Source organism: Pangasianodon hypophthalmus, chromosome 21 (genome assembly GCF_027358585.1).
Source record: "Pangasianodon hypophthalmus isolate fPanHyp1 chromosome 21, fPanHyp1.pri, whole genome shotgun sequence".
Classification (NCBI taxonomy): Eukaryota; Metazoa; Chordata; class Actinopteri; order Siluriformes; family Pangasiidae; genus Pangasianodon; species Pangasianodon hypophthalmus.
The window spans coordinates 11,132,508-11,154,478 of NC_069730.1; the positions used below are offsets into that span (position 1 = coordinate 11,132,508).

A 21,971-nucleotide genomic window follows, 5' to 3' on the forward strand; every position below is an offset into this window, starting at 1 on the left:
CGCTCTCTGCAGCTCCACAGCCATACTGATCAGCACTTGTGCAACCAGTAGCACTTTGTGGCAGACACAGATCTGTTTGACAAATTTCTACTTGTGTCTCAGTTACACTCCCTGCCAGGTTGGACAGAAATCAAAGAGAATAAATAATTGCAGAGCCTTTGTAATATGAAATGAAGGAAGTAATGCATTTGACAATGCAAAAGTAATGCAAAAGCATTTCACGAGGCTTTTCTTTCTTCTTCCCACTAGATTGTATTTCTTGCCTGGATCTCTGACAGTACTGTTTAGATGTTCATCTCACTGTGAGACTATCATGCAAAAATCAAGATTTCAGTGAGCTATGAATAAAAAAGCCTCAGTTCTGAGGAGAAGAATGTATTAACATTTCTGTCACAAGGTTAGTTCAATGGTTTCTGCAATATAAGGCAATGACTAAAAAGAAGATCTTACGAAAAAACAAAAGCAAGACAGAGAGAGGATTGTGTGTGTGTGTGTGTGTGTGTGTGTGTGTGTGTGCGTAAGCTAAATTAAAGCTCAGGCTTTTTTTGCCTCACAGAAAGCACACGCATTAACTTCAGATAAACAGATAATCAGACACACACAGATACACACACACACACACACACACACACACACACACACACACACACACCCCTGAGAATGAGCACTGGAAGCACACTGTAGGAGGAAGAAAGGGAGAGGAGGAGAAAGTGAGATCAATAAGCTGATTCGACCAAAAAGTGTGTCAGGGAAAATGAGAAAGCAGGCAACCAGAAAGAGGGAGCTGATACACCACCACAGCCTGATAGCACCACTGTACCACCCAATACTACACAATCAACATTCTAAAAGTCCAGTATGAATAATCTACTAACCAGTATTCCACAAACAACACTTCCTGCCAACGACAACACTTTCAGATTTTATTATAAAATAACCAGTCCTAGTCTAACACTAAGGGATGGGTAGTATTTCAAATATGCATTAGAAGTATACAGTGCTATTTTTGATGCTCACAGAAAAAAAAATGGTATCTGAAACTTTTATCACAATGTGCTTTGTTTTTTGTCATTGTTTTTAAATACAGAAAATAATTTGTGTGATAGCATCAAACACTCGTACTATTGGATTCCAGAGCAAGTGCTCACTCAATACTCAGCAGCACCCCTAGAAGAGCTCAAGAACAGCGCGCACACGTGCACGCACGTGCACGCACGCTCCCACACACCCCCTGCTGCATAGCGGTAGTTAAGGCAAATGTGTAATAACTCTAAATATTTAAAAATCGTATTTCTAAATAAATTTTGTAATCTTCTCATAATTACAACAATTCCAGTTTCCTTGACTAATTTGACTAATACTTAGATTTATTAGTAGTATGGCGATTTCTGTTTTAACATTAATCTTTAATTAGAAACATTTTGCTAATTAATTTTCTAAACATTTCTTCCACTTGTACACAAACATCCTCCACATAAATCTTCATTCAGCTGTACACTAAATGAGAAGATGCTACGATAAGAAAAGATTGGTCACCTGAAACCATATGCATTAGCTTTTATCAGATAATCCATACACACACACACACACACACAGACACACACACCCCTCTGAGAACAAGCAGGGAAAACACATTGTGGAAGGAAGAAAGGGAGAGAAAAGAGATCAAGAGAAAACAAGATCAATAAGCTGTGTTTGGGAACAGTTCAGGAACAGCACAGCAGTACCTGTAAATGCATGGACTCATCAGGGAGGAAATGAAAAGGTATCCATGTTAACTGACCCATTTCTATACAGCATGTAGCAAAGACCATGACTGTAGTTTAACAAATGTCTTTGTACTTTTCACTCAAGCTAGTCAGCTAAACAGCAGGTAGAATTAGCAAAACTACCAAGATCTTGTAGCTATGTTTAGCTCTCACCAACATATAGGAGAAATATATAACAGTAGATTAATATTGGTACAGTAATACTTCAGAAACCAAATGTAACTGACTAATTTTTAAGATTAACGCAGTCCACCCGTGTGGGTTCTAAAGAATACCTCAGCATGGCATTACACATTATACATCAAGTCCGTAACATCTCATTTTCAACTTCATTCTGATGTATGTATTTTTGCCCACCACTACTAATACCACACTAAAACGTTCAATACTACTTTCACCAGTAAGCTCTTTTGTTCTAACAAACTTCTAAATATCCAAACACTAAGAATATCACAAGGATGGATCTCTGCTAGCAGTATTTGACCTGATGTCCATTCATATGCGTATTTGCCAATATACTGTTTCCTGGGCGTGAAAAAGGGGAAGAAAAAAAAAAAAAAAATCCCCTGTCTCTTATAAGAATGACTTGCTCATGACACATACCTGAGCCAAGATGGCCGCCTTCTGCCCTGCTGTAACCCGAATGGCCTGCTGGGTAACAGAGGTGGGACTAGATGCGGCATGACCCGTGGAACTGGCCGTGCCCTGTTTCCCAGAACCCCCTGGCTGGCCTACCAGAAATGTGCCCTGGAAAGATCAATAACAAAAGAGGTCACTACAATATAGACAGACAGTTAATGTTATCTGCCAGTTGGTTTTGTGTGTGTGTGTGTGTGTGTGTGTGTGTGTGTGTGTGTGTGTGTGTGCGCGTGTGTGTGCGTGCATCTTAGAAGAGTGAGGGTAGGTGAGTAATACAGATCAACAATACAGTAATACAGTATCTGAATGAAAAGAGCCAAAAATATCACACAAATGACAGAGAGACTGACAGATAAAAAGAGCCAGATACATACAGAGGGATATATGCTCTCCCCTCAAAACTGTAGACAGCAGGAGCGTGAGGAAGAATTAAAATATGCTTAACAGCTAGCCAAAACAGCAAACATTTTAAATGTAGTTTGTAGTTCAAAGTAAAATGGTAGAATTATATCCTATACACTCACCGGCCACTTTATTAGGAATAACCTGTACACCTGTTATTCATGTCATTACCCAATCAGCCAATCATGTGCCAGCAGCACAGTGCAGAAAATTATGCAGGTACAGGTCAAGAGCTTCAGTTAATGTCAAACATCAGAATGGGGAAACGTATGATCACACTGACTATTGCATGGTTGTTGGTGCCAGATGGGCTGATTTGAGTACTTCAGAAACTGCTGATCTTCTATCTAACACAACAGCTTCTAGAGTTTACACAGAATTGTGTGAAAAACAAAAAACATCCAGTGAGTGGCAGTTCTGTGGGCAGAAACTCCTTGTTGATAAGAAAGGCCAAGAGGAGAATGGCCAGACTGGTGACACTGGTCACAACTTTGTGGCAGATGGGCTACATCAGTAGAAGGCCACATCTGGTTCCACTTTGGGTGGCCAAGATCAGGAATCTGAAGCTACAGTGGACACAGGCTCTTCGAAGCTATACAGCTGAAGATTAGAAAAATGTCACCTGGTCTGATGAACCTTGATTTCTGCAAGGACATGCAGACGGTAGGGTCAGACTTTGGTGTCAACGGCATGAATCCTTGGACCCAAACCTGCCTGTCAGCAGTTCGGGCTGGTGCAATGGTGTGGAATGTTTTCTTGGCAAACACTAGGCTACTTAATGCCAATCATTCAAGCAATGCTCGACACTGCTTATCTGAGAATTGTTGCTGATGGCGTGCATCCATTTATGGCCATAATTCCACTATGATAATACGCACCATGTCAGAGAGCAAGTCGTTGCAATCTGGTTCCAAGAACATGTCAATTAGTTCAGTGTACTTTAATGCCTCGCTAATGAACAGATCTGAACCCAACAGAGCACCATCGGGATGTGGGAGAACAGGAGAGTCACAGCATGAATGCGCGGCTGACAAATATGCAGCAATTATGTGATGCAATCATGGCAACATGGACCAGAAACTCAAAAGAATGTTTCCAACACCTTGTGTAATCCATGCTGCAAAGAACTGAGGCTGCTCTGAGAGAAAAGTGGGGTTTAACCCAGTATTACTAAGGTGTTCCTAATAAGGTGGCCAGTGAGTATAAATCATGTACTATTATCCATAATTCTGAACATTTAAACCAAGCAATAGCCTGAAACCACTGGATAACACAAAGCAACACAGAAGTCTGCCAGGTGAAAAGGCATGCAGTTCAGGGAATAACTGAATCTGTCTAAGTTCACGTTTCAGTGTGATTGAAAAAGGCAATAGCTTCATTGTTCCACCAATGGATGATGGTGACACACTCAGTTTTTTACAAATATCCAGTAATCACAGACACATTTCATGAATAAATTTAAATGCTAATGCAAGCAAGCACTTGTATTTCTAATCCCAAAATAATCTGCTTGTTACAGGTGACAAGATCATGCTGGACGTAAAGGAAAAGTGACAGAAAAGTGACTGCCAAAAGAGCACTACTTCTCACAGCCGCCATTACACAAGTCAGGAAGATCTTCCACACATGACAAATAATGAGACAGCACTGCCAAGCTCCTCTCAGCTGCACTGGTGTCACGCTTAATGCAAACCAGCAAGAACAGCTGAAGCTCTGTGTTATGCAAAGACGGCAAGAGAGAGGGCTGGACCTGTGTTCGATGGCAATTAGACTGTTAAAGCATACTGCAAAAATCTAGCAAGGGAGTGAAGTGAAGCACAACGGCAGGCAGGAAGTTTAAGGATATGGGTATATCACTGTTTTATTTGAGAGGGAATAAATTGAGTATAGAAGGATTATGGCTGTCGACTTCCTTTAAGAAGTGCAATCGAATTTTAATGTAGTCTATAATTCAGCACGGAAAACGTGACGGCAATAAGAGCCACTTATTTACTTAATTAAATTTAGAACATACATATATTTAGTATGTAATTATCATACTTAATACTTATCATAAATAACTTAGAACAAAATATAATTATAATGAAACATGAAAGTTAAAATCAAGTATACCATAAATGACATGCAGTTATTCACAGCTCCCTTTGTAATCAAGGGACATTTAAGAGTTATTTATGCAAAAACTTCACGAAACACGTTATGTCGTATAAAAGTAAAACAAGGGACGTTGGAAGTGAATATTTGCCCTCAAATAAGTAAATATTAGGAACACTCAAATAGCATTTGAACAGTGCAATATGTTCTGACAGTTCTAGTGTGGACGTGTGTGTCACCTGTGGGGTCTGTTTCAGTATGTAAGAGGTGCAGGACAGGCTGGTGGGCAGGCTGCTGGATCCAGAGCTGCTGCCGGATGACTGAGCAGAACCAGATGAAGAACTCTGAGACTGGTGCCCTAGACGGGGGGGGGGGGAGGAGAGGGGGGGGGGGAACCCACACAGTGAGTGCTGTGTCTAGGATTTCACCATAGAACCACAAGCTTCACAGGAATTACCAGATAAAAGTCCATGCTTGGCTCTAATTATGACTCACTCAAAGCTCACCAGCATTAAGTTATAATAAATTCGCATTTCATTAGCAGGGTTCCCACTAAAAATTATAAAAATGATACTGACTGCTGGGGAACAGGACCTAGAAAGTGACCCTCACTTTTTTCTTCTGGTGTGTGTTTTATTTTTTTTTTTTTTTTAACGGTATACTGTATACAAGACCAGAAAATATGTCAAACATGCAAATTATGCAACTTAAGTGTCTTAACAGCTCACTTTCCTCAAACCTTCTAAAATTTTCAGAACATTTGATCTAATTTCCCCCAATGAAAGAGAGCGAGGGTAGAACTTACTCAATTTCAATCCCTGTTGTGTCAACAGGCATTATATTTTACTATACTGGCTTAATAAAGTAGTGTATTTATGGGGGAAAAAAGGGTTACAGACCCAAAAGGACTAGTGTTAGAGAGACACTGAAGTATGATATCTGTGTGTGTGTGTGTGTGTGTGTGTGTGTGTGTGTGTCCTGAGTGGAAGTGCCCTGACCTGCACTATTTGAGGCTCTCAGGATGGCTCCCTGTGGGATGAGCAGGAGTTTGCCCTTGCCTGACGGGTTCTTGCTGTTCGTGGTCAGGTACAGCTTGGTGCCCGGAGGTAGGTTAGCCAAATTAGCCAAGTTATTCACCGGCAACTGCAGTGTTGCCATTACTAAGAAGGATGCAGACAACACAATTGTAATTATTAGCAAAGATGACAGAATTAGCAAAAGAAGTCAGTGATAATATTGCATTATTATAATGCATTATTATTCATTCATTCATTTTCAGTAACCACTTAATCCTGGACAGGATGACGGAGGATCTGGAGCCTATGCCAGGAAAATTGGGCACAAGGAATAAACCCTGGATGGGACCCTAGTTCATCTCTCTCACTCACACACACACACACACACACACACACACACACACACACACTGGCACCTAGAGTTAATTTAGAGAACATGCACAGAAACTCTACACAGACAGTAACCTGAGCACAGGTTCAAACCAGGGACCATAATTAACAAATATTAAAATCACACCAGATGCAGTGGGGAAAATGATCATCCAATGTTGTAGCTACACTGTTTAAATGCTTCCCACAGTGTAAATAGTAGAGATTTCATGCTTTTTCTCACACCAACATTTATTCATTTCATATTTATTCCTGGTAAAATGTATCAAATGTACTCCTATTTCCCCCCGAAGTTACACAGAGATTTAAGCAATATTACAGTGCGATTCGGCTTCTTCTAATCAACACTCCACTCTCTAATCCCACATTTTTCATTCCCTTAGTTCTCAGCTTTTTTACATCCCCTAGTCTTTCTATCTCCAGCTCAGTCATTCTCTGTATCTCACATATCCACACTGTCTGTTCCCCAAAATACTCAATGTCTCTGAGACACTGACGTGATTCACATGATTTAAACTGAAGTTCTGAAAATGAATGGTATGTTGTATTGTCCTACAGTATCACATTCATTGAGGCATCACAACTTATATGGCTTGACTGCACTTTGTTTTAAAAAAACATAAAAGGGTCTTGAACTCTGACCTCCACTCTTGCCACTGCCTCCTGATCCTCCTGTTGATTTGGCACCGGTGTGCACCTGTTGTACAGACACCCCACTGCCGGTACCTGTTCCGCCCCCACTGACAATTGCCTTGGCCACACCTTGCGCCAGCACCTGCTTCTGTCCCATTACCTTGGAGACAGCAGGGCTGGACTTAGCAACAAGGATTTGACCACTGCTGATGGCTACCTGCTTTACTGCAGACTGCAGGGCAGAGCCAACTGGAATCCCCACCATCTACAAACAGAGAAGAGGTGAAAGGTGAACAGAGAGACAAAGACATAAAAAGGAGTAACTACGTGATATATATCAACAATAATACACTCCTACATTCAGATGAGCAATAAGTTATCAGGGAAGATTAGCCCCAAATTAAGGTGCTGAAACTTGTGTGCAGGTTGCAGACATACGATTGCAGAATCAGTTACTGCTGTGGAACATCAGTGGCTTTTACATCTGAGCCAACCAAGGGGGAAGGGGAAAAAAAAAACCATACCTAAATTAAAACCAGTATACTGCCTGGTGCATTGCTAATATTTTTGTATGTAAAGAACAAGTAATTTTTAATACACATTTATGGGGTAGTTTGAGGCAGGAGGCTCAGACAAACAAGGGCTGGTAACTTAGATCATTAATTCAAACTCATCATAAAACAAACTGCATCTCTCTCTCACTCAGGCAAATGAGAAGCCCTGACATTCTAAAGACCATAAAGGTTTCATCCCACATGTGATGGAGTTTTTAAAGTCATATAGACAATTAAGCAACAAGCAAGTTTAGGTAGAAATCAAGCCAAGTAAAAATTAACACTTAATCAATGAATATATGAAGTATCAATTTTAACACCTCACCATACTCCTAACTGCCTACAATCATTAACTAAATGGCACTAAATTGTCACCTTGGTAGGCGTGGCTCCACCTCCTGACCCCACCCCACTCTTCTGGGGTGACACAGCAAACCCTTTCACAGTCACATACTGCTGCTGCTGCTGCGCCGGTGCTGTGGTTCCAGCCTGCTGCTGTGAGGATGTCTGAGAGGTTACTTCTCCTGGCTCCTGCTTAATGATCACCTACAACACGATGAACATCAGCATGATGTGATTAGTCAGAACTGTGCATTAGAGAAAAACTTAATACTTAGTTAGAATCTGCTCTCGTTACTTTCCACAGCATGAGATAAGCTGCTGCTACACACTGCATTTCACCAACCCTCACCGTGTATGCATCATAGCAATATTTTAAAGAGTTTATGGTGAGGACTATAGCTCTTAAGTATTAAATGACAGTTACTTCCATCGAATATGATGTAAAATATTTTCATATTTTCACAAAACTTGAATGGTACATTCAATGTCCTCATTAATTTAAAAACAACAAGATAGTATCACAAGAAAACACTGCTCAAATATCAGCTGAATTTGATGAGTATACGGTCTCAGAACTATAATGTTAATCAAACAAAACAATGAGATAACCATCAACATTTGATTTTATTGTAAGTGTACATGTATTGTGTAGTTAATTCGTGATTACATCTGAATAATCTTTCAGCCGAACCTAAAATACAGTTCCAGATTCGCACTCATTTTCATATATATATATATATATATATATATATATATATATATATATATATATATATATATATACACATACATACATATATACAGTGGATGTAAAAAGTCTACACACTCCTGTTAAAATTCCAGGTTTCTGGTGATGTAAAAAAAAAAAATGAGACCAAGATAAATCATTTCAGAACTTTTTCTACCTTTAATGTGACCTATAACCTGTACAACTCATCTGAAAAACAAACTGAAATCTTTTAGGGGGGGCGAGTAAAAACAAAAACACAAAATAAGGTGGTTGCATAAGTGTGCACATAACTGGGGATGTGGCTGTGTTCAGAATTAAGCAATCACATTCAAACTCATGTCAGTACACACCTGTCATCATTTAAAGTGCCTGTGATTAACCCCAAATAAAGTTCAGCTGTTCTAGTAGGCTTTTCCTGACATTTTCTTAGTTGCATCTTACAGCAAAAGTCACGGTCCACAGAGAGCTTCCACAGCATCAGAGGGATGTGATTATTAAAAGGTATCAGTCAGGAGAAGGGTACAAAAGAATTTCCAAGGCATTAGATATACCATGGAACACAGTGAAGACCGTCACCATCAAGTGGAGAAAATGTGGCGCAACAGCGACATTACCAAGAACCGGACGTCCCTCCAAAATTGATGAAAAGACGAGAAGAAAACTGGTCAGGGAGGCTGCCAAGAGGTCTACAGCAACATTAAATGAGCTGCAGGAATTTCTGGCAAGTATTGGCTGTGTAGTACATGTGACAACAATCTCCCGTATTCTTCATATGTCTGGGCTATGGGGTAGGGTGGCAAGAGGGAAGTCTTTTCTTACAAAGAAAAACATCGAAGCCCGGCTAAATTTTGCAAAAACACATTTGAAGTCTCCCAAAAGCATGTGGGAAAATGTATTATGGTCTGATGAAACCAAGGTTGAACTTTTTGGCCATAATTCCGAAAAAGTATGTTTGGCGCAAAAAGAACACATCACCAGAAGAACACCATACCCACAGTGAAGCATGGTGGTGGCAGCATCACGCTTTCTTTTTTCTTCAGCTGGAACTGGGGCCTTAGTCAAGGTGGAGGAAATTATGAACAGTTCCAAATACCAGTCAATATTGGCACAAAACCTTCAGGCTTCTGCTAGAAAGCTGAAGATGAAGAAGAACCTCATCTTTCAGCACGACAACGACCCAAAGCATACATCCAAATCAACAAAAGAATGGCTTCACCAGAAGAAGATTAAAGTTTTGGAATGGCCCAGCCAGAGCCCAGACCTGAATCCGATTGAAAATCTGTGAGGTGATCTGAAGAGGGCCGTGCACAGGAGATGCCCTCGCAATCTGACAGATTTGGAGCGTTTTTGCAATGAAGAGTGGGCGAATATTGCCAAGTCAAGTCAAGTCAATGTGCCATGCTGATAGACTCATACCCAAAAAGACTGAGTGCTGTAATAAAATCAAAAGGTGCCTCAACAAAGTATTAGTTTAAGGGTGTGCACACTTATGCAACCACATTATTTTGTTTTTTTATTTTTACTCACCCAACCTAAAAGATTTCAGTTTGTTTTTGAATTGAATTGAGTTGTACAGGTGAATTGTTGAATTGTTTTTTTTTTTACATCACAGAAGCCTGGCATTTTAACTGGGGTGTGTAGTTCTTATATCCACTGTGTATATAATTATACATATACATTTATATATATATATACATTTATATATATACATTTATATATATATATACATTTATATATATATATATATATATATATATATATATATATATATATAAAAAATGTGTGTGTGTGTGTGTGTGTAAATATATTTATACATACACACACACACACGTGTTTGTGTGTACTAGCTTAGTTACATCGCCAGTGTAGTGTACTAAATGCCATCTGTATTATCTGTTTTTCCACAATACACCACCACAATACTAAAAATGCTGCTTGTTGCTGTAATCAGAGATGCACAAACTTACTGAATGACTAACTGTCACAGTAAATTATGCTTTCTATAAATTTGCTGAGTAATTTGCTTTTCTCGCTACATTGCTCAGACTCAAAAAGACCACTTCAGTGTGACTACATAGTTCTGAGAAAAACAACATAGAAGTTACAAGCAATATAAGCTTTACAAATGGTGAGGCTGAGGTTTACTCACATGTTGCCCAAAACTAGGACCACCCAATTTTTCATTGAAAGATGAGAAAATCTGCTGAAATTACTATAGACACTGGAAGGTCACAGTATATTTATACAACTTGTACTGCTTATTGAGTGCCACAAGACCAAAATTAACCCACTTAAAAACCAATCCAAATACAGATTTAGATTTTCTGGGGCTTTAAAGGTAGTGAGTGATGCTAGTGGAAGTTATAATATTTTAAAACTCAAAATACGGAAACAAATACAGCTCCACAGTTCAGTGCTCCCTACAAAGCCACGTTCCTAAAATAAACACATGCTGTGTAGGCTAGAAATGCAATATGACTGAAAGGCAAGAAGAGATGCACCCTTGTCCTGACTGGTTGGATGTTGCCTAGAGTCTTTTTTTTAAGCAGATATGTACTGACAGCTGACAAAATATAAAGAGGAATATTACAAAAAGTGACTTGAAACCGCTGATTCCACCTTTAACATCTGTGGCCCATTGGCATGAGTAAATTATCAGACACCATTACCTAGAAATTCTACAAACATGTTTAACAGACACAAGCACAAAGTGGAGGTCTTTACACGTGCAGCATCAAGCCAAGGGATTCTGTCTATGTCTAAGTAATACTGCAGTCTTCTGCAGAGAGCACAGAGAGAGCATCAGGCCACAAACCGTCCAATTTAAAGAACTCACACACTCTCTAATGCACTCACTCTTTCTCACACACACACACACACACACACACACACACACACACAGCTGCTGAAGGAGGCTCGCTGCTCAGCCTGGCGGGAACTATTAATATCTTTGTGCGTGAAAATAGCCTGTGGTGTCAGGGGACAGAAAACACTGCAACACCCTCTGAGCCTGTCCCAGATAGAGTAAGAAGATTCCCTAATCTACACTAACTGTCACTGCACTGAAGAGCAAAGCCAGAAGGCAGTAGTGGCTAGAAGGCCTAAGGAAAAAACGTGAAGAGCAAGAAAAGGACAGAATGAGGAACAGAGAGAAGAGAGATAGAGGAATGGGAGAAACTGAGTAGTCAGAATAACTGAAGAGAAATAGGAGCGGAAAAAGTCAAACTCGACGGCGATGCAACAAGTCTAGTCCTTGTTACTAATTTGTAGGCCAGATCCTTAAAATACTCTTAAAAATATACTTCAAATGTGAAGGAAGCTATTGAAGAACCATTTCAGACATTTGACCTTGCTATGACCATGATGCTGTTTGGATCAACTTCAAAATCTAATCAGTTCATCTGATAATTACAATCATAATTACATATAAATCCTACAAACATTTTATCACTCGTTCTTAAGATATTGTGCTAAAAAGAAACACGGCCAGCCAGCTGGAGCGTCAGACAGACGGACGACCCGAAAACATAATGCCTTCCCCACTCTGCGGCAGAGGCGTAAAAAAAAAAAAGCACAAGAGGACATGCACACCAAGGGTGCATTAGGGTCATCATGAGTCTATGCCAAAGCTCTGAGTGAATCATAATACACCTGCTTTGATGTTGAGCAGAAGGTGTCATGTAGGAACAGCTGTCGCTGCATCAGAGCGTAGGTGCCAGTTAACATTCACTAATTACATTTCAATCTACAGAGTTGCATAGCCATTAAGAAAATAAAGACTGACATTCCTCTTTAGACTAGGGCTGTACAATAACAGCTAGACTGGAGGAATTATTATTTATCACAAATACTCAGCCAAATTAAGGACCAAAATATTTTTGCTGTCATTTTTAAAAAAAAATTATTTTATTTTGTATAATTTTACCAGTCCTGCCAGGTTATAATAATAATAATAATAATAATAATAATAATAATCATCATCATTCTCTGGGGCCAAGCACCCAGACTCGGTGAGCCGCACATTCACAGACATGCTACAATTGTTGCCTAAGCAAATACAGGAAAGCAGCGCCATAACTTTATGCAAAGGGATTCAAGAGTGATTTGTAGTTTCATTTATGATGTGCATGTTTTGACCATGGACAGTGGTGGAATTCTCTGACTGTTGGAGGAAAGGTCTAAATGAACAAATGGGCAGTAGGGTGCCACTACCGCTGTGACCAGTGGTGCTGTCTGTTGCTACTTTGACCTTTGGTCATGATTGCTACTGCTCTGACCTAAAAAATTTTTTCTCCTTGCAATTTAAAAACATCTAAGGTATTGATGTTTTTTCTCATCAGTCTGTGCCTTTTTTTCCCCAACTTTGTGCAAGTTTAGACAGGTCTCGGTATGATATGAACTAAATTTTTTTGAAGATTGGACAAATTTGGAGGAGGAGTAGCAAAAATGGCAGCTACTTGGAAACATTTTTGGCACATTATTGTAACTTTTGACCAGTAAAATTTGTTGCACAGTGTCAGGTCATGGTCCGGAAGATGCCTACCAAGATTTGTCTCAGTGTGCAAGGTTGCTGCTGGGATACAGTCTCACTTACTGTTTGGCAGCTTCGCTGTCAGATTTGTTGGCACATTAAGAACAAACTGTTTGGAGTATTCTTTTGATAACGTTTGTCCAGGTTGGTCTGAATATGATATATGCCAAATATGGTGTTAACTGGACATAATTTAAATGGTCACCAGGAAGTACAGTAATTTCAGATTTCAGATTTTGGCATGCATTCACTTCAGCATACCCCAGGGAATTATTGGAAAAAAGAACTGTGAATTTAGCACAAACTCTTCAAATGATATAAGGAAAAAATACAAGTTGTTAGGGTTCTTGACCACAAGGTGGAACAGTCACGAAATTTCTTGGGTACATTCAGGGCATGGTCCTGAAGATACTTATCAAGTTTCGTGATGATACATAGATGCAATGTTGAGATACACCCTCACATCCTTGCATTTGTCAGCATGTTACAGGAGAACGGTTTTGAATATCAAAATTCCTTTGATATCTTTTGTTCAGACAGGTCTCAAGATGCTGTCAGCCAAATTTGGTGAAGATTGCACAAAATTTGGAGGAGTAGCAAAAATGGCAGTTAGATGTAAAGATTTTTTTTTAGCATGTTATTGTTACTTTTGACCTGTAGGTTGTGCTGGCATGAAATTTAGCATAGCCATAATTTTGCGTAGCCTCAGGTCATGGTCCTGAAGATGCCTACCAAGTTTTGTGTCAGTGCGCAAAGTCGTCGCTGAGATACAGCCTCACTTCCTGTTTTGTGGCGTGGCTGTCAGATTTGTTGGCCCATTACGGGCAAACTGTTTGGAGTAATCAAAATTATTTTGATAACTTTTGTGTGGCTTACTCTGAAGATGACGTGTGCCAAATTTGGTGACAATTGAACAAAATTTGTAGGAGGAGTAGCGAAAAAACAGTTTTAACAAAATCCAAGACGGCAGAAAATCTAATAAGGCAGAAATTGATGTCATATGGTGAGTTGAACTCAGACTTGACCCAATAAATCCAGGGATGCCTGGCTTTTCAATTCTGAGCACACGGTTCAAAAGGTATGACCATAAACATACTTCCAAATTAGGCCAAAATTTGACCCAGTGTTGGCACTAGAGCGGTGGCAGCCAAATTTGGTCAGAAATGTTCCTTAAACCCTCCCCAGTCAGTGTGCCAAATTTCATAACTTTTTACCAGATGGTTCTTTGGGATGCCATAGGCCCCCTAGGCTGAAGGAGAAGCGGAAGAAGAATAATAGAATAACAATAGGGTGCATACGCACCTTCGGTGCTTGGCCTCCTAATAATAATAATAATAACAATAATAATAATAATAATAATAATAATAGATGAACTAAAAAGGAAGGCATAATAACATTCACATGGAGTCATTAGGTGAGTGAAAACGCAAAGTGGAAAATTTGAGGTTGTTATTTTTAAAATGGGGAAGAGACGTGCCCAGATTTGCGGATACAGAGCCTAGATTGGGTATCAGAAAATCAGAGTGTACATGCAGGAGAGTATCAAAGGAGGAGTCTAGATAAGTGGGTAGAGGCCAGACCATGCGGGAATTTAAAAAACAAAAGTATTTTGTACTGTATTCAGAAACAAACAGTGAGCCAGTGCAGCACTGCATGATGTGCAACACTGAATTAAGGAAAATTTAATTAAAAAACTGAATAATTCAAAACTATTATTTTACATGATGGCAAGAGAGCATAAACAGAATTTAAGTGAAATATGTGGAAAGGAAAGTTTGCTGCAGAAGCATCAAAACCAACTTACCTACATGCGATGCTCATGTAAGTACCCTATATGGCTAAAAGTTTGTGGACCCCTGACCAGCAAACCCATATGAGCTTGTTGAACATCTCATTCCAGATTTATTCCCCCTTTTCCGTTATAATAAGCTCCACTCTTCTGGGAAGGCTGTCCACTAGATTTTGGAGCATGACTGTGGGAATTTGTGCTCATTGAGCTACAAGAGCATTAGTGAGGTCAGGCACTGATGTTGGGTTGTCGAGGAGGTCTGGGGTGCCATCGGTGTTCCAGTTCATCCCAAAGGTGTTCACTGGTGTTGAGGTCAGGGCTCTGTGCAGGACACTTGAATTATTCCACTCCAACCTTAACACACCATGTCTTCATGGAGCTCGCTTTTGTGAACAAGGGCATTGTCATGCTGGAACAAGTTAGGGCCTCTTAGTTCCAGTGAAGGGAAACTGTAATGCTATAACATACAAAGACATTGTATACAATTGTGCGCTTCCAACTTTGTCATAACAGTTTGGGGAAGAAACACATATGCGTGTGATGCTCACGTGTCCACATACTTTTGGCCATATAGCGTAGTTGGTATAGACAAAATCCATGCATACACTACATAATATATTACAATATATCACAGACCAGTCCCCACCTACTTGCAGTCACTCATCAAACCTGCTCTATACCACATTCCCTTCTAGAATGTCTCAATTTGACCTGCTATCCATCACGACACAAGGAAGACACAGATCAGGACTTTGTCATGGCAGGGAGCTGGTGGAATGAACTTCCCCCAATTATTACCATCAAACTACTACTACTCAATAACACAAGTGTTAATGTTACAATGCTACAGTGCTCTATTCACTGGTTATAATGCCACCCCAACACTTTTTGTGGGATCACACAACCCTGTAGGTTTTATCTGAAGGGTGAAAGAAAACTGTAGCCACACGTGGACAGCAAGCCTCAAGTTCTTTAGCCATAAAGCAAAAACGTGTAGTGGACTGGGACAACTTGGTTTTCACAAGACACAAATAAATTGTTCACATTTGCACAAACAAATGCTGAGGCACTGATTTAAGGCAACTTGGTTCAACCAAGTGTGAAAACATCTCAACACCAAAGCTTCTAACCTGAGCTACGGTGGATATTAAAGTCTGTAATAGTCAGTGAGAGAGGCTTTATTTTCTGTAGGGTGACTGGGAATGGAATCAGTAGGAGTCAATTATCTCCTAACTGTTGTTCTTTCTGTGGAATAAGATGTCTGGACATACTGCAAGTCTGTTAAGTAATGCTGCTGGAGGATATTTGCAGTAATTTTGATTGATTCACATGTGATAAGCAATCGCTGTATAAATCACACTCTGTATAAATGTACACATGCTGGTCACACTAAAAATTCCATGCCTACTACACACACACCATTTTAATACTATATTTGACCTTTATTATGGGTGCTTGGTGCAGGGCTTGTGGCTAGGCCAGTTGTGCTTGAGTACTGGTAGGCCACATGATCATAATATATACACTATATAGCCAAAGTTTTGCGGACACCCGACCATCACACCCATATGTGGTTCTTCCCTAAACCGGTGCCAGAAATTTGGAAGCACATAATTATACAGAATGTCTTTGTAGGCTGTAACATTATAATTTCCCTTCACTGGAACTAAGGGGCACAAACCTGTTCCAGCATGACAACGCCCCTAATTGTCATTATCACATGAAGACATGTTCTGCCACGGTTGGAGTGGTAGAACTCGAGGGGCCTGTACAGAGCCCTGACCTCAACCCCACTGAACACCTTTGAGATGAATTGAAACAGAGAGAGACTGACCCCAGGCCTCCTCGCGCAACATCAGTACCTGACCTCACTAAAAGTATAAGTGCGAAAAAGGGCGAAAACTATAGTCCTACAGGTTATGATGGAATCTTTCTAAGAATGGCATTTCCATGAAATATTTTATATTATCAGCATTTATTCCTTTGTCATTATAAGATGATATAGAGAACGGCTACAAGGAAATGCAGCATGCTTAGCCCAAATAAGTAAATAAACAAATAAATAATAATAATAAATGAATAAATTCGATCATACACTGTTGACGCTATTGACTGTGAAACAACCCTAGTGAGGGATCAGTGCATATGTAAATGTGTATATGTATCAGCAGCATAACTTTGGAACTGTAGATCATATAATAACAACAAATAATAAAAAATACTGAGGGAACCTGTGTATATAAGGAATAACAGCAGGCCAAGAACTGAGCCTGGTGGAGCACCATGAGAGAGAAGAGACACGTCTGACCTAAAACTTCAAATTCCTACAAAAACTGCTGTCTGTCACAATGGCTGGATCAAGACAGACAGTGCAGGAGTATATCACAACATACTGCATCAAAAGAAGCAGTCAGGTCCAGCAGAACAAGTATGTTCCAACCAGCAAGTCATTTGTAACCCTGATGTTCAGTTTCAGTACTATGGCCCTAAAATCTGACAGAAACTCTTCAAACGGGTCGTGTTCTTTGAGTAGAGCTACTAGCAAACACTGGAGTAGCTTGCCCAGAACAGGCAGGTTGGAAATAGGTCTGTAATTACTGAGCTCCTCTGGGTCAAGTCCCGGCTTTTTAAGAGCTGGAGTGATTGCAGCCAGTTTTGGGTTAGAGGAACAGATAGAAAGCGCATGCTTTTAAGCACATTATACGTTTCCTGTAGTGGTGTAGTGGTATAGGTGGAAATTAGCGTGTAACAACTTAGATGAGAATAGGGACTAATGGTAGATTTTCTTACAATACATTTTCCTCGTTTTAAGAAAGAACTTGTTAGAAAGATGAATTCTTTGCAGTAGCTCTCAATGCCTTATTCAGAATTGGCTAAAACAGTGCCATGAAGAAGTCAGCCTTTGCCTTCTTTATTTATTTAAAAACTTATTTTCCATAATAAAAAAAAATCTGTTTCATGCTATGCCTCTTTCTCTTTGAGCACTGAGAGGGTTAGTTATGAGAGAACATAGAGAAGAATGATCTGTTTTGACTAGTGGAGTAGGTGAGGTGGCAAGAGGTGCTTTGATCAGCATGGCAGTGGGGGCATGGTAGAGCGTCATCTGTGGACTGAACTGTTAGGTAACACGTTATGATTCTCGCCTGTGTGTGATCATGACAAGTAGTGAGTGCTGTGTGCTGTTAACACTGCAGATAGATATTTTCTATTTTGTCATTTTTAAAAGTCAGAAATTTACAGCAGATTTAAAACAAGCCAGAAGAGATTAATGATGGTATAAAAAGGGCTCTAGGCTTTCCCTGAAGATTACTGTTGACAGTGGTGTAGTGATATAGGTGCTGTAATGGTATAGGTGCTGTAATGTAGAACATCATTCTTGTAGGCCCAAACATGCACTGTCAGGCCCGTCTTCTTACTGAGACTTTCTGTTTGGTGACCAGCAGCTTTCATACTGCACACTCAGGAGTAAACTAAGTTGCAGGATGTGTGAAAGTCACAGCACTCATACTGAGAGGAGCAAGTTAATTCAGGAGTTCATTCATTCACTTAATGTTCAGCCACTAAGATATGCAGTGAGAATATCTTAGTGGCTGACCATTAAGTGGCTGCTCTGTGTATGGAGTTGTAGACTCAGGGATTGGAAACTGCACAAGCATGCTCATTAAGGCGAGAAAGCTAATCTTTTAAGTTTCTGAAAGTGATATTATGGTGTGTTGGACATCTGTATGAGTTATGTTCAGAGATACCAAACTCCATGCCACACAGGTTAAGAGGTGAAGCACCTAGTGTGCACAGAGCAGTTACAACGCATTTAGCTGTATCAACAGGAATATTAAAAGCTCCTAGGGGCAGCATGGCAGGGTGGACAGAACAGAGGGCTGAATAACTCACAGTTTATTGATAAAACAGGTGTCACTTGTAGGGGACGGTAAACTAAAACATCTGACGGGGATGTTCGGAGCAACATACAGTACTGTGCGAAAGTCCTAGGCACCCTATTTTTTTTAGTACAAACTTTATTATAGATTTTTATTTTATGACTTCTACATTATTGATTCAGTACAAAAACAGTTTAGATTTCCAAACATTAGTTTTCCAGCACAAAATTAAATGTTACAGAAAAATGTTTGTATGTCAGTAAAGAAAGCAGCAGATTACATAAGAGACACTTTTCAGACAAAAAACATAATGAAGGCTGCTGGGTTTTGCTGCAAAAATAAGAAGCAAGTGTGACAGTCAAAGTCTCCAGAAGAACTGTGACTGGTTCTGCAAGATGCTCAGTAAAACTTACAGCTCATTTCCTTATAAAACTGCACACATTGTACCTGAGACTACTATTTTTTTTTTTTTTTAAGCGAAGGATTGTCACACCAAAGTCAATATTTGGTGTGACGATCCTTTGCTTTAAAAAATAAATAAATAAATAAATAAATAATAATAATAAAAAAATAGTAGTCTCAGATACAATATAGTATTTTTTTTAATGTAGAAACATTTAGTTTCATTAGTTTTGAAGGCATCTTTGCTCTACAGCATTTCTTTGCATGTGCCTAAGACTTTTGCACAGTACTGTACATGTACTGTTTTAACCTTATAACTAGATCAAAACAGAACAGCAAGTCCACCACCATTAGTAGTAGTATGTGGTTTATACTTGTATTGATACTGTGGTGGCGGCGCTTGTTTCAGAGCATTAGGCTGTTGCCAAGTTTCACAAATAAGTGTGAATAAGTGGCCAGTAGATGTACTCTGCTGTGCCTGACAAACTTATACCTGTGACACGCACGCCACCATGTCACTATCAGTGCTAGCAGATAAGAGAAGAGTGGGGCTGACAAATTGTGCATAACAATAGACAATATTCATTAATTTTATACCCCCAATATGCACCGGTAGGTTTAGCTAATAAAATGGCCAATGAGTGAAGCTACAGGGAAGGTATACATAACGAACTGACAACAGAGTGTATACTGAGCAGATTATGAGCCAGAGGCAGCGCTGGACTATAACCATGGACACAGTCAACTAAAATATCAAACACTGACAACAATTTATCTTCTTTAAAATGTCACCAGCAGGCATACTCATACACACAGGTTAATGACACGCAGCATCACCTGTACGTCACATGTTTACAAGTATGTGAGGAAGCATTTATTTTTAGTTTCTATGTATTTTAGCAGATTTTTTAGACTATTATGAAGAAGTAGAACACTAAGTAGGATTATTCTTGGCATATTGCAGCACACTTTCCCCTCCCAATTTCACACTGTGTGCTTGCAATATGCTCCTATTGGGATTTAGTGTCACACACCTATGCAGCTTCTCTTTCTGTCATTATGCGGACCTGCCAACATTGCTAACAAGAAAATTCCAGCAGGCAGTGAGAAAAACCAGAATAGCATCTACTGGTGGCCAGGATGACCCCTAACAACATAAGTGGGGAGAAAAAAAAACAAAAAAGAGATGTTGCACCTGATGATCTGGCTACACATGAAAGTAGTGAAATATTTACTTCTTGTTTGCAGATTTGAGAACCAGTACACAGACTTTTAGCCTAAAAACGGTCTTAAAACACTTTTATTACTGACATAAAACGAAAATATCAAAACATTGGGCACTTGTCTGCCCAAACAGGAACACAAAATACTTAAGTTATTTAATTAGATGGTGACGCATAGTACATTCCACTCTGCACTTTGTCAGTCAACACAGAAATGCAAAATAGTTTATTCTTCAATTCAGTGTGATGGCTTCTTAATAATTAGCAGCTTTTTTAACGATCCAAGAGATCACAGTCCTGCTTTCTTGCTTTCTATTGACTCACAAGGCCATGGCTGGTGAATTCACAGGTCAAAGTTCATCCAGTTAAAGCTGGAGTCTCGCAAAATGAAAGTAACCAGTACCAGTTGGAAAGTAATCAAATGTGCGAGCTTTCCCCTTCAGGGAATTAGCTTTTCTGCTGGGTGAAATTTATTTGTGTTTTGTCTGACCAATGTTTTAGTAGAAAAGCAAAGTTTTCAGGTGGGTCCCTTATTGCTCTTGCAAGGGGTCAAAAATAATGAATGCTACAGCTAAACCCTAGATGTTGGCACCTCTGTTTATCTCTCAGGGGAAAATTTTCCCCTCTCTTACCTTGACTCCAGATGAGAGGAAGCTGCTTGAGTGGACTTTGGGAGCAGGTGAGCGTGCACCCTGTGCAGCGCCACTCTGTTTGGCTGATGGACTTCCTGCAGAAAAAAAAGAAGAAAGCACATTTAACACTCTCAACTCACCATCTTTCAATTTTACACATGTACACACACAACCGGAGAAATGCCCCATATTTTCAAACTTTCACGCATATGTGTCTGCCATCATACTAGCATGTCACGTGAATGTGGCGGAATAGGCAGAAATAAATAATAATTAAAAAAAAAACGTATTGAAGTCACACATTTCATCACAGAAAGAATGAATGAAGAAGAAACAGAGGACTGTGTCTGTCACTATTTAGTTCTCGGTTACACACTCACTGAGAACTTTATTAGGACACCTGTACACCTACTCATTCATGCAATTATCTAATCAACCAATCATGTGGCTTCAGTGCAATACCTAAAATCATGCAGATACAGACCAGCAGCTGTGGGTAATGTTCACATGAACCATCAGAATGGGGAAAAAATGTGATCTCAGTGATTTTGACTGTGGCCATGATTGTTGGTGCCAGACAGGCTGGTTTGAGTATTTCTATAACTGCTGATCTCCTGGGATTTTAACACACACAATAGTCTCTAGACTTTTCCCAGAATGGTGCAATAAGAAAAAACATTCAGTGAGTGGCAGTTCTGTGGGCGGAAATGCCTTGTTGATGAGAAGTCAACAGAGAATGGCCAGACTGGTTCGAGCTGACAGAGAGGTTACAGTAACTCAGTTAACCACTCTGTACAATTGTGGTGAGCAGAAAACCAGCTCAGAAAGCACAACACATCGAACCTTCGATGTTCCACTTCTCATCCAAGAAGAGAAAGCTGAGGCTGCAGTGGGCACAGGCTCACCAAAACTGGACAGCTGAAGACTGGAAATACATAGTCTAGTCT

At 39.7% G+C, this 21,971-nt stretch overlaps 1 protein-coding gene across 1 annotated transcript in view; it reads right to left on the reverse strand.

Annotated features, from left to right (window-relative positions):
- Positions 1 to 21,971, reverse strand: part of yeats2 (YEATS domain containing 2) — a 53,426-nt gene that overhangs the window by 19,518 nt on the left and 11,937 nt on the right. The window contains exons 13-18 of the mRNA XM_026925369.3: positions 21,025 to 21,119; positions 7,873 to 8,043; positions 6,953 to 7,208; positions 5,903 to 6,064; positions 5,144 to 5,262; positions 2,373 to 2,516 (exon numbers count right to left, since the gene is read on the reverse strand). Of these exons, the coding sequence (XP_026781170.3) occupies positions 2,373 to 2,516; positions 5,144 to 5,262; positions 5,903 to 6,064; positions 6,953 to 7,208; positions 7,873 to 8,043; positions 21,025 to 21,119 (947 nt within the window). The remainder of the gene's footprint in view (positions 1 to 2,372; positions 2,517 to 5,143; positions 5,263 to 5,902; positions 6,065 to 6,952; positions 7,209 to 7,872; positions 8,044 to 21,024; positions 21,120 to 21,971) is intronic.